At 42.0% G+C, this 14,307-nt stretch overlaps 1 protein-coding gene across 2 annotated transcripts in view; it reads right to left on the reverse strand.

Annotated features, from left to right (window-relative positions):
* Positions 1-3,383, reverse strand: part of Siah3 (siah E3 ubiquitin protein ligase family member 3) — a 66,498-nt gene extending 63,115 nt beyond the window's left edge. For both annotated transcript variants that reach the window (XR_005732102.2, XM_005341245.4), the window contains exon 1: positions 2,984-3,383. Coding sequence is in view for 1 of the 2 variants with exons in the window: in XM_005341245.4 (XP_005341302.2) it covers positions 2,984-3,118 (135 nt within the window). In the remaining variant the exon portion in view is untranslated. The remainder of the gene's footprint in view (positions 1-2,983) is intronic.
* Between the last annotated feature and the right edge of the window lie 10,924 nt (positions 3,384-14,307).

The following is a 14,307-nucleotide window of genomic DNA, read 5'->3' on the forward strand; positions in this document are numbered from 1 at the left end:
AAAGCACAGTAAATACGAGTTGCTCTTCTCAGTAAGTGAATTTGGATTATAATCTAGCATTTGCCTCAGGTTCTTGGATGTTGTGAGAATTCCCAGGAAAACCCAGACAAAGATAAAGAGTGTAAAAGTACTTCCACAAAGAAAAATGCAGGCTTCCCAGCCTTCTTTGTAGCTACATACAACATTGAAAACAAGGTTGCAGTCTCTCTGTCCTTGGTCACAATTTCATGTTCCAGCCTGTCATACAAAGTGTGGGGAAGCACCACAGATCAATAGCTATTCTGGGTTATATTGCCACAGTTCGTTCTCTCTCTCTCTCTCTCTCTCTCTCTCTCTCTCTCTCTCTCTCTCTCTCCTTTAAGAAAGAGGGATATTTATTTATGTAGATCACAGCTTATTACATTGAAGGCATACTCCTGTGGTCTATTTATGGAAATTAACGTTTACAAAGAGAACCTTTTTTTCAGCCTTTGTGCACTTTTTAATCTAAGCAGTGGGGCGGTGATACTTCTAGAGGGTTGTTCCTTTAGAAACTCTGCCAATGACTGTTAGGCCTCAGGTGTGAGGAGTAGGTAAACTCAAATGCTGGGCCACCCAGACCCTGGATGAGCATGGGGTGCTTATGGAGACCCCTCTGAACTCTATGCTGTGCCCCAAGCCTGACAGCATTCTTACACTCCACATGCTTCCCCACACACACACACCAGTGGTGATTCTTTTATAAGCAAACTCCCTAAATGGATTTTTTTAAAATGGGAAATGAAAAATCAAATGAGAGTGTATGTGAAAAAGTGAGCCGTGCAAAATAGCCCCTCAAAGCATATGTCACCTATTTTTATGTTCCTGCTTATAGGATTTCCAAGTTGCCTGAAGGCTCCAAGTGACAACTTTTGAAGTTCGTACAAATTGTATGCAAAAACATACTTTTTTTTATTTTAGAGGAGAGTATTACAAAGCACATTTGCCCCTCATATCTCTTGGCAGCCTCACAATGCTGTGAAGGAGCCAGGACAATTATTCTTATGCTCCTGTTGAAGGTGATGAAGGGGAGTCTCAGAGAGGTTCAGTCATTCAAGGTCACACAGTTGGTCAGAGCTAACTCAAGGTTTCCAGTCCTGACTCTGAACCCCTGGGTTTTGCAGCAGGAATAAGTGCCCATATCCAAACAGATGTCACCCAAAAATATCCACAGATGGCTTCCCCTCACCCCACACCAAGACCTCCGCACCCCTCTCTCCTCCATCATCAGCTACGGTCAATGAACCATATAAATTCAAACCTCAGAAATGCTAAGTCTCGTAAACAATTTTTAAAGGTATTAAAATGCAAAACAGGAGTAAACAAAATTTCTTGCCACAGGGAACTAACTAATGTAAAGTGACAAAATAATGGGAGTTCAAATGTGGTCTCAAAAGCAACCATAAAATAGAATTCAGAATTATATTTTAATATGCATGCTATCCACTTGCTTTGTCAGGGATGACTGGTAGAGAGTTCTCATTTATAAAACTAAGCTATAAAGGAAGAAAGGAATGAGAGGAGAGAGAGAGAGCACGCATAAGCCAGACCCAGAGGGAGAGAGGGAGAGAGAGCAGGAAATGTTAGTGAGATGGTATTAGTCACAGCTAAGGTCCCAGGAAGTCGGTTCCTAGGTCGGGTCAAGTGTGCTGGTTCCAGTGCAGTCCATGGCTCCTGCACTTGGGGCTGGCCTTGGCATGTGGCCTCAGGCTCTCCAGGCAGCTGTCCTTCCTAGGGACTTCCAGGAATGGGGTTTGGAGGGATGATCAGCACGGGCTTGTAGGGTGGCAGCTAAGGACAGCTGCCAGGTGAGAGTTCATAAAGTGATAGGCAACATCCAACACTCCACCCAGCAGCAGTGGTCAGAAGGACAGATCTGTCCAGCACTCCTGCTACAGACTGGCCCCTCCCCCTGCCCTCAATCCTCCAGTACAGTGGGGAGCACCCAAAAGCAACTCTCAGAGAAAGAGTCCCACCTTTTATTTCAGGACAGAGCCAAAGTGGCTCAGAGTTTCTCATGTGGGGAGTTCAGCTGAGTCCTCCCACCATGCCTCACCCCATTTTCTGCCCCTCCTCTCCATCACCCCTGGCCAGTGGCTCTTGATTCATTTCCCCCTCAGCCCTGGCTGTGAGGTGTAGTGATCCTTCTAGAGCCCGTGTTTTGACTCTCTCTTAAAGGGCCTTGACAGAAGGCACAAAAGCAGAGGCAAGGACGTCAGAGGAGTAGCCAGGCAGCCACCAGCAGCTCAGCACCCAGCTGCCAGCAGAGCTTGAGGCAGCAGAGGCTCCAAGCTGGTTTCATTATTACACAACTGAAGCAAAGCCCTCCTCCCGCTCCTCCTGTACTCAGGAGAAAGGTGCCCATCTAGCTGGCAGGAACACACCAAGTCCAAGGACAAGGGCCAATACTTTGCAGAAGGAGCCCCCTCACCAATTCCCTGTCTCGGGGCTGCTCAGTCCTGCAGGTACTTTTTGCTGGATCTGTAGCCCCCTAGCCAGCAGAGGCTTCCAAAATCCCTGTACTTAACTGTCTTTCCCAACACATGGGACAGACAGCGATCTGGGTAACTTTTCAAATCCTATCTCTGAGCACTTGCCCACAAACATTTGAAAGAGTGGTGGGTACACCCCTCTTCCACCCACGCCCTGCTCCACACACATACTCTCTCCACCACCTTCATCCACCTGCCCCCCCATCCTGCTCCTGTTGCCGGCGTGGGGAAGACGCCAGACCTTCGCTCCAGTGTTTTAGGGAAACAGCACACCGTCAGCACAAGCACCCAGCCAGCTAGAGAGCGAGAATGAGCCCAGGCAATCACCTCCAGGACCACAGGGTCCCAGCACCTGCGAACCGGGATTTGGAAGGGGCTCGGGGCACGCGGGAGGCTCACCGCGGCCGGTCGCCAAGAGGAGGGACGAGTCCCAGAGCAGAATGCATGCACAATGCTGAGAGACAGCGACTCACCTTTAGGTTGTGCGTGGGATTGACAACGCAGACAAGTTGCCCAGCAGCAGAGAAAACCCGTTTAGCTTTGTAGTGCTGAAACCGGAGGTGAATGAGATCTAACACAGCCCCAAAGCACTGGGTAAAGAAAAGCATCACAACTTTTGGGGGGTTGTTGGCACAGGAAGGCAGAGGAGGGAGCTGTAGGTCCTTGGGCTCTGGAAGGAGCGCAGCCTCTGAGACACTCCGCTCCAGCCCGGCTTAGCGTGCCTTCATATTCATCATCAAAATAAGACGGTTAGAATCTTGCAGCAGTGGGGCAGCCAATCAAAAGGACAGAAATGTTATCCTTGAGGTGCAGAGACAGCCAATAACAAATGCCTCCCCTACCGAAACTCCCTGATGAATTGAGCCTGGCGGAGAATGTATTATTGAACATTACCATAGATCAGCACATTGCATTTATCTTGTGATTACAGCCAACCATACATAATGCTGGGGAGATAGGCTGACAAAATTGATTGCTTAATGTGTCTCCATTTATTAATTGACTTAATTTAACATGAGAGCCTTTCTTAATGCCCTGCCCCCCCCCAAAAAAATAATAATGTAAAGCGTTTAAACCGCCAAATAGTAAAACACCCTGCTCCAAAGTAGGCAGATGGATAACGCAGACCGTGGCTCGACTCACCAAAGCTGCTTGGGAGAAAATCAAATATTACAAGACTCCGATTCCAGATAAGGATTTGGCAGCAGCAGAGATGTGTATCTTTCAATCTTGCGCCTCTGACTCTCTGCAATTTGGATTACAGCCCCTTGATAAATCTAACTCTCCACTTTTTATATATTTTTTTAAAAAAAAAAAAACCAAAAAACTGACAAACTCATTTGGAGCCGAGGGGGGAAAATATGTATATATAGACATTTTTTTTCAAAACACTGTAATTACTGAAATCTTTTTTATTAAAGCATAAAAATGCACAGAGTACACTTCTAAAAATAATGAAATCCCTGATGCATGAATGCACACACAGAAAAACCTACACAGAGAAGAAAGTGGCTTGTAAATCAGCAAAATAATTACAGAGGCAGAGACCCTTTGCTTGTCATTCATTTGCATATTGGTGGGCAGCAAATTGCTAATTAACCACTAGCTGGTAGGAGACATTAAAATAGAGATTAAGAAACACACACACCACATCACTTACTTGCTTGGGGAATGCTAGTAGCACTGTTTCTGTGCTGGAGCAGGCAGAGAGCATTTGGGTGCTCACACTGTAACACAAACTCACCTTGCTCTCCCAAAATGGGCTGGTGGGACCAGGCCACCAGGTAGTTCTTAAAGAAGCGCTCCCAAGCAGTACATAGAGAGTTAGGATTTCTAGGGATGAGCTCTGATAGTGTATGAGGTCTTTGTAACTAAAGCCAGGTGTATTATATTTTCACACTTCTTGGCTATTTCTCTATGGAGCAGTCAGACCAAATCTAGTGCTGCTTGGGGCACAATCAGTCTCATTAGTGAATTGCAGCCATTGAGTGTAAGCTCATTACTCCTTCACTCTGCCCCACTACAGTGCTCAGGTTGCAAAGCATCAACAGCATATGCTGATTGGGAGGCTGAGGTAGGAGAACCATGAGTTTAAAGCCAACCTCAACAACAGCAAGGCACTAAGCAACTCAGCAAGACCCTGTCTCTAAATACAATATTTTAAAAAGGGCTGGGGACATGGCTCGGTGGCTGAGCGCACCTAAGTTTAATCCCTAGTATCCCCACACACACAAAAAAAAGCATATGCTGAAATATCTGGCTGTTTCTTAATCAGGCAATAAACTAAAATAGAATAAAATATAGGAAGAAAAATATGCATATGTTTAATGACATGGGAACAGAGCCCAGGTTAATTTTAACCTAAATTTAAAACCAAACCCATATTTTAAGGGACAAGCTCAACACCAAATAAAATCGAAAAATTGTGCTTTTAAAAATAATTGTTCTGGCATAAAACTAGATGACAGCGTTCAAATTGATTAGACCTTTTTCAATGTGCCGTTTTTATAGAATATGAATTCCTGGACCCATTTATTACATGGTTGTAAATAAAGGTTGTTGGTCTACACTATTAGAATTTGCTTTCTGAAGTTTACATTTTCTGGAAAAAGCTTTCAGCAATTCAGCAGGAAACCATTTTGGTGTGTTTTTATTGTCTTAAAAAAAAAAAGTGAACACAGACTCCCATGGATTCCTTAAAGACACACTTCATAATTCAGAAAGGTTCAGACTTCCTCTTTTATAATCTTTATGCAATGGATATTTTGTTTGTTTGTTTTGTTTACATTTAATTTTTTTTGTTCATTTGTTTATTGCTTTTGTCACCCTCTAGAATAAGTCCCCTGAGGGTGAAGTTTTGTTTTTTTTTTTTTTTTGCTGTCATCTAGTTTTGTTTCTTTTCAAATCTATTTTAAATAAAATGATTATAAGGAAAGTAAGGAAACCATCAAATAGAACAAAGGTCTATTATTTGATTGATAATCTCGTGTTTGTTTAAGATATAGAAATAAATGCTCCTTGTATATTTAAAATTTTATTAAAGATTATTTTCAGATTAATATTAGATTCTCTCAAATTGAGAGGAAGGCACAGTGAGTTCCCGTGTGCCCCTTACCCCAGCACATGCATAGCTCCCTGCACTGTCAACATCCTCTCCCCAGCAATGCAGTGCATTGGTTGCAATTGGTAAACTTCCACTGGTGTATCATCCTAATCCAGAGTCCACAATTTACATCAGGGTGCACAGTACACTGGATATACTATGGGTATGCACAGACTTATAATGGCAAATATCTACCATTGTAGAATCACCCAGGAGGGTTTCACTGCTCTAAAAATCTTCTGTGCCCTTTATTCTTTGCTCCTTCTCCTCAAATCCCTGACAGCCATGGGCCTTTTCACCATCTCCATAGATTTGCCTTTTCCAGATGTCATGGTTAGGACTATGTGTTATATAATCTTTTAGAGTGATCTTTTCACTTAATAATGTGCATCCACGTCTCTCTGTATCTTTTCAGGGCTTGATAGCTCATTTGTTTTCAGTGTTGATTAATATTCTTTTTTTCTGGATGTACCACAGTTTATCCATTCTCCAACTGAGGGACATCCTGGTTGCTTCCAAGTTTTGGTGATTATGAATTAAGCTGCTGTAAACATCCATGTGCAGGTCTCTGTGTGGACATGTTACCAACACCTCTGGTTATATACCAGGGAGCCACATTGCAGGATTGCATGGTAAGAGTATATTTGGTTCTCTAAGAAACCACCAAACTGTATTCCAAGGAAGTTGCACCATTTTGCATTTCCACCAACAATAAATAATTTCTTGATATTCCACATCCTGAGGCACAGATTGGGGTGATATATCTATAAGTAAGGAATGCCAAATATGACCAGAAAGAGAAGCATGGAACACAATCTCCCTCATAACCCTCAGGGAGAACCAGTCTAGCTGACACTTGGATATTAGACCTCTAGCCTCCAGAAGTGGGAGGCTAATTTTCTGTTGTTCCAGCTGCCTGGGTTGTGGCACTTTGTTATAGCAGCCCTAGCCAACTAGTGCAATAACTTTGGAAATCTATCAGACTGGATTTTCTGTATGAAAGATATATGTCCTCAGTAATACTAAAGTAACATGTGGATGAACTTGTCATTGAATTTTGAAATGGTGAAGTACTTCTAAAGATTTTTTTAAATCTACTAAAGTAATCACAAAGGGAAAAAAAACCCAATTATATAAAACATTAAACTTTGTCAAAATAATTTCTAACAAATAAAATTGAAAAGAAAAGAAACAATTAGAGATATTTTACAGGAACAGTGACAAAAGATTTCCATTCCTATTAAAGAACTCTTCTCTTTGCACTTGAAAGAATTTAAAGTCACATAGAAAAAAATTGACAAAAGATACAGACAGAGCACATGGAAGAAATAAAAAGATGAACAAGCAGAACGCAAAGTTACCAAGAAGGCAGAAGTCCCAGTTCTCACCTTCTGATCCAATAGAAACATCAATTTAACAACCATCCACAGATGAAAATACCTCTAGGAATTTTTCAGAATCCACTTGTACACATTAAATATGTATAGCTTTTTGTATCTCATACTTCAAAAAAGAAGTTTTAAAACAAAGATTAATAAGCAAGTGAAGAATACTCAATAGAACTAGAAATCAGAGAAATAAAAATTCAAACAAGATAATATCTTTTATCTGTCAAATTGATACTTTTCATTTTTAAGCAATCCACAAAATGGAGTAAATTGTAGCCATAAAATTATGTGGAAAAAATTTCAGAAAGACACATGCATAAAACTATTTGTTGCAATACTATTTATAATAGTAAGAGACTAAAATAAAAGAATAGGGATAAATAAATCATTAGTTAAAGAGTAGAAACCACCAGATTATCTCTGCATGGAGGACTGGTTGAATAAACTACATACATTTACATAATGGTAACCATTAGCCATAGAAATGGCCATTATCTGAGAATACTGGACTTCAAATACTGAAATGAATTCCATGTATATCCGTGTCTGAAAAAAGAAATATGAAGAGTAGCATGAATAACATGAAAATATTTTAGAATTAGAAGTATGTATTTATTTAAGGAGTTGTTTTTAAAAGGAAGTATACATAAAAAGTTTTTTTTTAAAAGTTAACCTAGAGGAGAGAAGGGTACAGAGTATAAAGAAATAAAGCTAGATTTTCTGAATCTGGCTTGATTAGTTTGACTTCAACACATTTAAGTTATTTTATAAAATTATAAAACAAAAAAAGAAGGAATTCCTAAAAGTCAAAAGCAAAAGAAAACAAGTCAACTGTTTTTTAAGTTGGTGGCACATGCACACAGGGGACAACTTTATGTGAATTCAGAACATAGTAATTTGACCGTATCCTCAGTAAGAAGCACTCTATTAAAAAAAAAAAAAAGTTGTGGAAAATGTAACTACTGTCAATAATTTTATCATTGGCAATAGTGTTTATGTGGTTTAAAAATACACCTCCACCTTCAAGATGTACAACCTAATTTTCCTTTTTTGAGTGGGAGCAAGATTTACTGAGTTGACGGTACTAAAAAGCATAAAAAGTGGTAATGTGTGATCTGTAAGCCTTGGTTATCAATGGAATTGAAGTTTCCCCACTGTTCTCCTGGATGGCTTGCTCTTAAGCCCATTTCATACCATAAGGACACTCTGCCACCAATCTAGAGAGGTCCATGTGGAAAAGAAGCTCTCTCTCCCCACCCACAGCCAGCAGCCACTTTCCAGCCATGGAAATGACTGTCCTTGGACACAGATCCCTCAGTGTTGGTCAAACCGCCAGATGACTGCAGCCCTAGCCAAACTCCTTCATCCATCCTCAACCAGAAACTCTCCTCTAGAATAGCCCAGCTCAGAGCAGCTCTCATATTTCTAACTTACAGAAACTGTGACTCAATAAATGTTAATCATCATTCTAAGACACTAAATTTTAGGGTAACTTGTTACACAGCCATAGATATCTAGTACAGAATTTGTACCAGAGGTAGGGTATGCCATAACAAACCCTAAAATTTAGGAGTGGCTTTCAAATTAGACAGTGGATAGAAGATGAGTTTGTTAATTAAAAATGAAGGGGCCTTGAAAAGATTGTTGGTAGAAGTCCAAGGTTGAGAAGGACTTATTTGCAGGGGTGATGATTGGATTGAATGGGCTACTGTAAAAAATCATAAGAGATCCATGAAGTCTTTAAAAGGAGTACATTGGCAAAGATATTTACAAACTTAAGCTGAAAGAAGCAGAATATATAAAACAGAAAGAGGCTTTTGGAAACACAAGTTTCTGTCAGTAAGAAGCAAGCTGAGAAAATTGTTCCAGAGAAAAGATTGGTGGCCTTTCATGGAAAAGAATGGATATCCTGGAGGGTAGGGCTAATGGTCAGACACCAGAGGTGGAAGCTGTAGAAACGTAATCTCAGGCTTCGAGTGCCAATCAAGGAGCTTCATTTGCCCTGATGGATTTCCAAATTGCTATGGATCAGGGCTCTTGTGTGTCTCCTGTTTTTCTGTTTCAAATACTGTTGGTGGGGTTTATGGTTTATCTTATGCTTCTCCCACCATCCATGTTAAGTGTACCTGTGGGCAAGGAGTGAAAAATAACTTCTCTTTTTAGATCCCAATTCTTCAGATCATGAGGAATTGTGCTTAGGGAGCTGAATTCAACGAACCACACCTGACGCGCGTCTTCCGTATCTGGACCTGATTTAGGTGACAAGACCTGGACTTCCAGTTGATGCTTGAAGGGAGGAAATTTTGGGGAGTCTTCAGAAGGGGTGAGTAATTTTGCATGTGGGAGGAATGTAAGTTGTTAGTCAAAGTAAAAAGAAATATGCCTGCAAATTCTTCCACAATCCTCTTTGAACAGTTGGAGACAATGTAACATAGTGACTTAGAGCAGCAGCCAGAGATTCTGAAGATAGATCACAAAAGCAAAGCTGCTTACACCTTGCTCTCTAGCATCACCTGCTTTGGGTAAAACCAGAACTCATATTGCAAGGACCCTCCAGCAACTGTGTGAGACGTCCCTGTGAAGAATAACAGAGGTCTTCTATCAACAGCCCGTATCAGCTTGCCAGCCTTGGGAGCAAGTCCCAGTGGAAACAGATCTCCCAGCCTCAGCCAAGCCTTCCATAACTTCAGTCCTGGCCAACATTTTGTCTGCAATCTCATGGAAGACTTTGATCCAGACTGTAAGCTAAACTGCGTAAGATTTGCTCTCTGTAGAAACTGTGATATTATTAGTGTTATCATTGCTAGGAGACACCAGGTTTGGGGATAATTTGATGTGTGAATATGGTTGATGAAGCAAATGTGTAATTAAGTGGGTGTCATTGGTGTGAAAGGAGCTACAGGTATAAGGTCAACGAGGTTAAACTTGATTGCAATGATTATAGTGTACACCTTTTATGTTAAAGAAGAGAGGAGATGAGGCAGAGAAGGAGGAGGAGAAGTAGGGAAAGGGGAAGGGAAGAAGAGATTAAGGTAAGGAAGGAGAAAGGATGTTACTTAGTCTGATCCACTGAAAAGACCTTCAACAATGAGTATCATCGGAGCCAGACCATGGTTTGCATATACCTTTTCCCACTTAAAACAACAACCCAACAAACTAGAGATCAAGAAATGGATAGTTCTCTATCTGGAGCAGAAAATGTGTGGGATAAGCCTGGAAACATCTTCTCAACACGGAAAGTAAGGAAGCAATTTAAAAATTAAAAAAAAAAAAACTAGGAAAAAAATGGTAGAGTCTTGTTAAAGACTCAGAAGCCAAACGTGAAGAGGCTGTCATTGCTGAAGATGGGACAATTGGAGCATCATTAAAATCATAGCTGCAGTGGATTAAAATATATCAAAATGTTCTAATCCATAATGACATTAAAAAACTAATTAGTTCCTTTTGGATCATGTTTGGCATTGAATTCGTTAGTTTGGTAACTGGCTAATAAAGGAAATAAATTCAGCATATATCCTGTCTTTCCTGTGTGAGCTGTACCTCCATATAATTAGTGATTGAGGAGAAGTTTCTCTTTGTAGAAGCATTCCAGCTGTAAACAAATAAATAAAGGGAAAACAAGAATTTTTTTAAAAATTGAATGAAGGAATGGGTCTGGGCAGTGATCATCAATGGCTGCTGCCCTCACAGAACAGAGAAAACCAGGGAACCCTTCCCTCCGGAAGGGAAAAACATGGCTTATGAAGCAGGCTCACCTAAGTGACCCATGTGCACCCAGCAAACCTCTAGGTTCAGCTACCAAGTTTTAGGAACTATAGGAAACAGAGGAACATGATCAACAACAACCTGGGAATCCAACTAGTAAAATCCAAATCGTAGGAAACTATAGGAGAAAAGACTGGGTTCTTGAATGAACAAAAATATATTGCAAAGACAGAGAGGGACCAATCAGGCAGAGGGTGGGGAGAGAATCATATTTCAAATAATATGCAAAAGTGTCCAACATCCATTAAATTAGGAAAATCAGAATATAAAATTGGATTTAAAACATATGAAAAGTAGCAGCATTTGTCTCTGGGTAGCAGGACTGTTGGTCATCTAAAAAAAATTTCTTTTGTGGTTTCTAGATCTCTTTCAAGAAGCATATATTTATAATCACTACATTATATGTCTTTTGGATGAGAGGGAACAAATTTTTTAAAATTAGTTAACAAAAATAACAGTGAAAAATCATACAATTTACTCGCGGTTTTTTGTTTCTTGTTTTATACAGGTTCTGTCCTTCCATTCACTGAGATTCTGTTTTCTACAAGAAAACTAACTGATCCCCCTGGACTGTAGTGTGACGATGGGTCTCGTCTCTCTAGTAACAGGTGTGTATTTTGTGAGGGGTCTTATGGGAAAGACCCAAATGCAAAGGAATGGATCAGCGCTGCCCTGGGCTCGGAGAGGCTGAGAGCAGTCCGGCTGGCCCTCAGAAGTGCTCAGGCCGGTCAGCATCTGGACTAGGAATCCTGACTTTTGGTAGATGACACACAGGAAAAGGAAGCAATCAGCCTCCACATAGTACAGGTTGGGTACAGATGGTCCAAAAGCAACAAGTTTATTCTGTAACGTTGCCAAGGCAACAGCAGCTGCTTCTGGCATCGAGGAGGGTGGGGGGAGGGGAGAATGGTGGAAATAAAGAGGCCGGATGATTCCGTAAATCTTTCCTAGGAAAATAGGAAGGAAGATTGCAAAATAGCAAACATTATCTGGGGGTGCCTAAGTCCACAGCACTTAAGGTGTCAGCAACGCAAGGCAAATGGTGTTTTTCACATTACGATCTGCCTAGAACCAAATGGGAGCCCAGTGTCTCTTGTCATATTGTCATTTTCCCTTCCATGTCTCCAAACAGCTTTATCCCCTTGAGTGTTAAAACACATTGATGTTTTCCTGTGAGTTACCGAAGCATCTATTCACAGAGCTGAAAGACGCTTATTATGTTTTCACTGTGTCTGAACCTAAGGGGGAAGGAGAGAAGAGAGGAGAACATTGATCTTCCTCCTCCTCCTCTCCTCCCTGAGACTCCCACCTCCAAATCTTTTTTTTTTTTTTCTGGCAGAGGAAGAGGAGGAAGGGAGGAAGGCCTCCCATGCTGGGCAGAGCCCTGCTCCACTTGTGATGGGCCTTAGAGAAAGGTAGGAGATGAAGGGAGAGAATTGAAGCAATGGTGTGCAGAGGTTGAGTTTCTAAATCATTCTCAAGCTGCATAAAGATCTAACACATTGGCTCAGGGGAAGACTCTTTCTCCATCCAAACCCCATTGACTGTGTTCAGGACCTGTAGTCATCTTGTGTGGTTTTCACCTGCCCCAAAGTAGAAAAATTTAGAGCCCTGCTTGTATCCATCTGGGACTGAATGTTTTTTTGTGGTTTTTTTTTTTAAATGCTAAACCACTTTGACATCAAGACAGGGTGACCTGAACATGAGGGTGAGGCAAGTCAGGGCAACCTAGGTCTGAAGGCCAGGCTCCCTCCTCGGTGCTATTTCCCTGGAGTGGCACCAGGGAGGCTGGAAGCCAGGAGACCAGCCTCTGGGACCCCAGCTCCCATGTCTGTGAAGAGGAGCACACAGGCCAGCTTCCTAAGGTTGGGCTTTTGATGAAGCACAGCGTCGAGAACAGCACTATTATCGTCACTCTTGTTTGACCATGTTGGCAAGGGACCTGTTAGCCAGCGGTCACCAGAGAAAGAGAACAGAAAGGACACAGGAAAAAGAGAGAGAAAGTGAGAGAGATTTATTTTAGGGAATTGACTGATGAGATTGAGCCAGCTGGCAAGTTCAAACTCTGCAAGGCAGGCTGAGACCAGGGAAGGCTGAGTGGGTACACTGAGACCAAGGCAGGCTGAGACCAGGGAAGAACTGATGCTGCAGTTCAAGTCCAAAATGTCATCTGCAGACAGAGTCCCCTCCTCTTTGGGGAGCCAGTCCTTATCTCTTAAGGACTTCAACTGAATAGATGAGGCCCACCCACATTATGACAAGGGAATCCACTTTTACATGTGAATCTTATTAAAAAAAAAAAAAACTTTCAGGGGTGGGCTGGGGATCTAGCTCAGTTGGTAGAGTACTTGCCTCATATGCACAAGACCCTGGGTTCAATCCCCAGCACCACAAAATAAAATACTTTCACGGAAGCATCTAGTGTTTGACCAAATATCTGAATACTATGGCTTATCCAAGTGGACACATACAATTAACCACCTTAAAGCACCGTCCAAAGCCTGGTCAGTCTTCTCCTGGGAAATTCCTGACAAGTCAGTAGCCATGACCCCAAAGATTCACTTGTACAGTGGTTGGGGTCCTACTGATGCAGTCTGGGGCATGGCTTCTGCTGAGTAGCTAGGACTAGATCTTAAGTCTCTTTTACTTGTGCTTTGCTGTTGTTGATGATGGACCTTTATTTTTTATATGCAGTGCTGAGGATCGAATCCAGAGCTAGGCAAGTGCTCTCTACCACTGAGCCACAACCCCAGCCCCTTATTTGTGCTTGTTCAGGAAATAAAACAAAGGACAACAACAACTACACCAAGAAGCATCTCAAAAGGTAATTTCTACTGCAGATCCTGGGGTGACTTTGTATTTTTATTCCTATCTCTTACAAAAAGCGAAAGAGGAAGATATTTAAAGGGAGCCCTGGATTGGGGGCAGGAGGTTCCACACTGTAGTAAAGCAGGTCATCCTTCCGGTGCCGACAAAGGAGTGGGGAAGATTTGCTACAGTCATCTGTGTAAAAGTGCAGCCAGGGCCAATTATGCTCGAACCTGGAAAAGACTTGAAAGCCGAAACCTTGCTGGAGTGATTCAGCTTTCTCAGAAAAGCGAAGCTACATAAACGCAAGGTAGGACTGCTTCCAAACAGAAAGGAGGGCAGGGGAACTGAGCCACATGTCTCTGAGGATGACACCTTGGTTTTTTTTTGTTTTTTTTCCGTCCCCACCTCCCTCTCTTTTCTCTTGAGCAAAATCTCACCAGGTCCTAATGGCCCATCTCAGTTTTTCCTCCAGCTATGGCTGCCTGCCCATCTTTCTTTGTGTGGTACACACAGAGCGGTACAGAGCCTTTTCTGTAATCTGCTGTCAGAAAAGGAGCACGTCCTGGATGAGAAGCCAAGGGCAAAGACCATGTGCGGGGGTTATAGAAGGTGCCCCTTCCGAGTCTGGAGAAACAGGTACTCTCAGATTCAGCTGCTGACAGTGGCTGTCAGAATGGTATTCCTGGAACAGAGTTTGGAAATAAGTAGCAAATGTCTCAAAGAGGCAGAG

The sequence above is a fragment of the Ictidomys tridecemlineatus genome, chromosome 6 (assembly GCF_052094955.1).
Source record: "Ictidomys tridecemlineatus isolate mIctTri1 chromosome 6, mIctTri1.hap1, whole genome shotgun sequence".
Lineage (NCBI taxonomy): Eukaryota > Metazoa > Chordata > Mammalia > Rodentia > Sciuridae > Ictidomys > Ictidomys tridecemlineatus.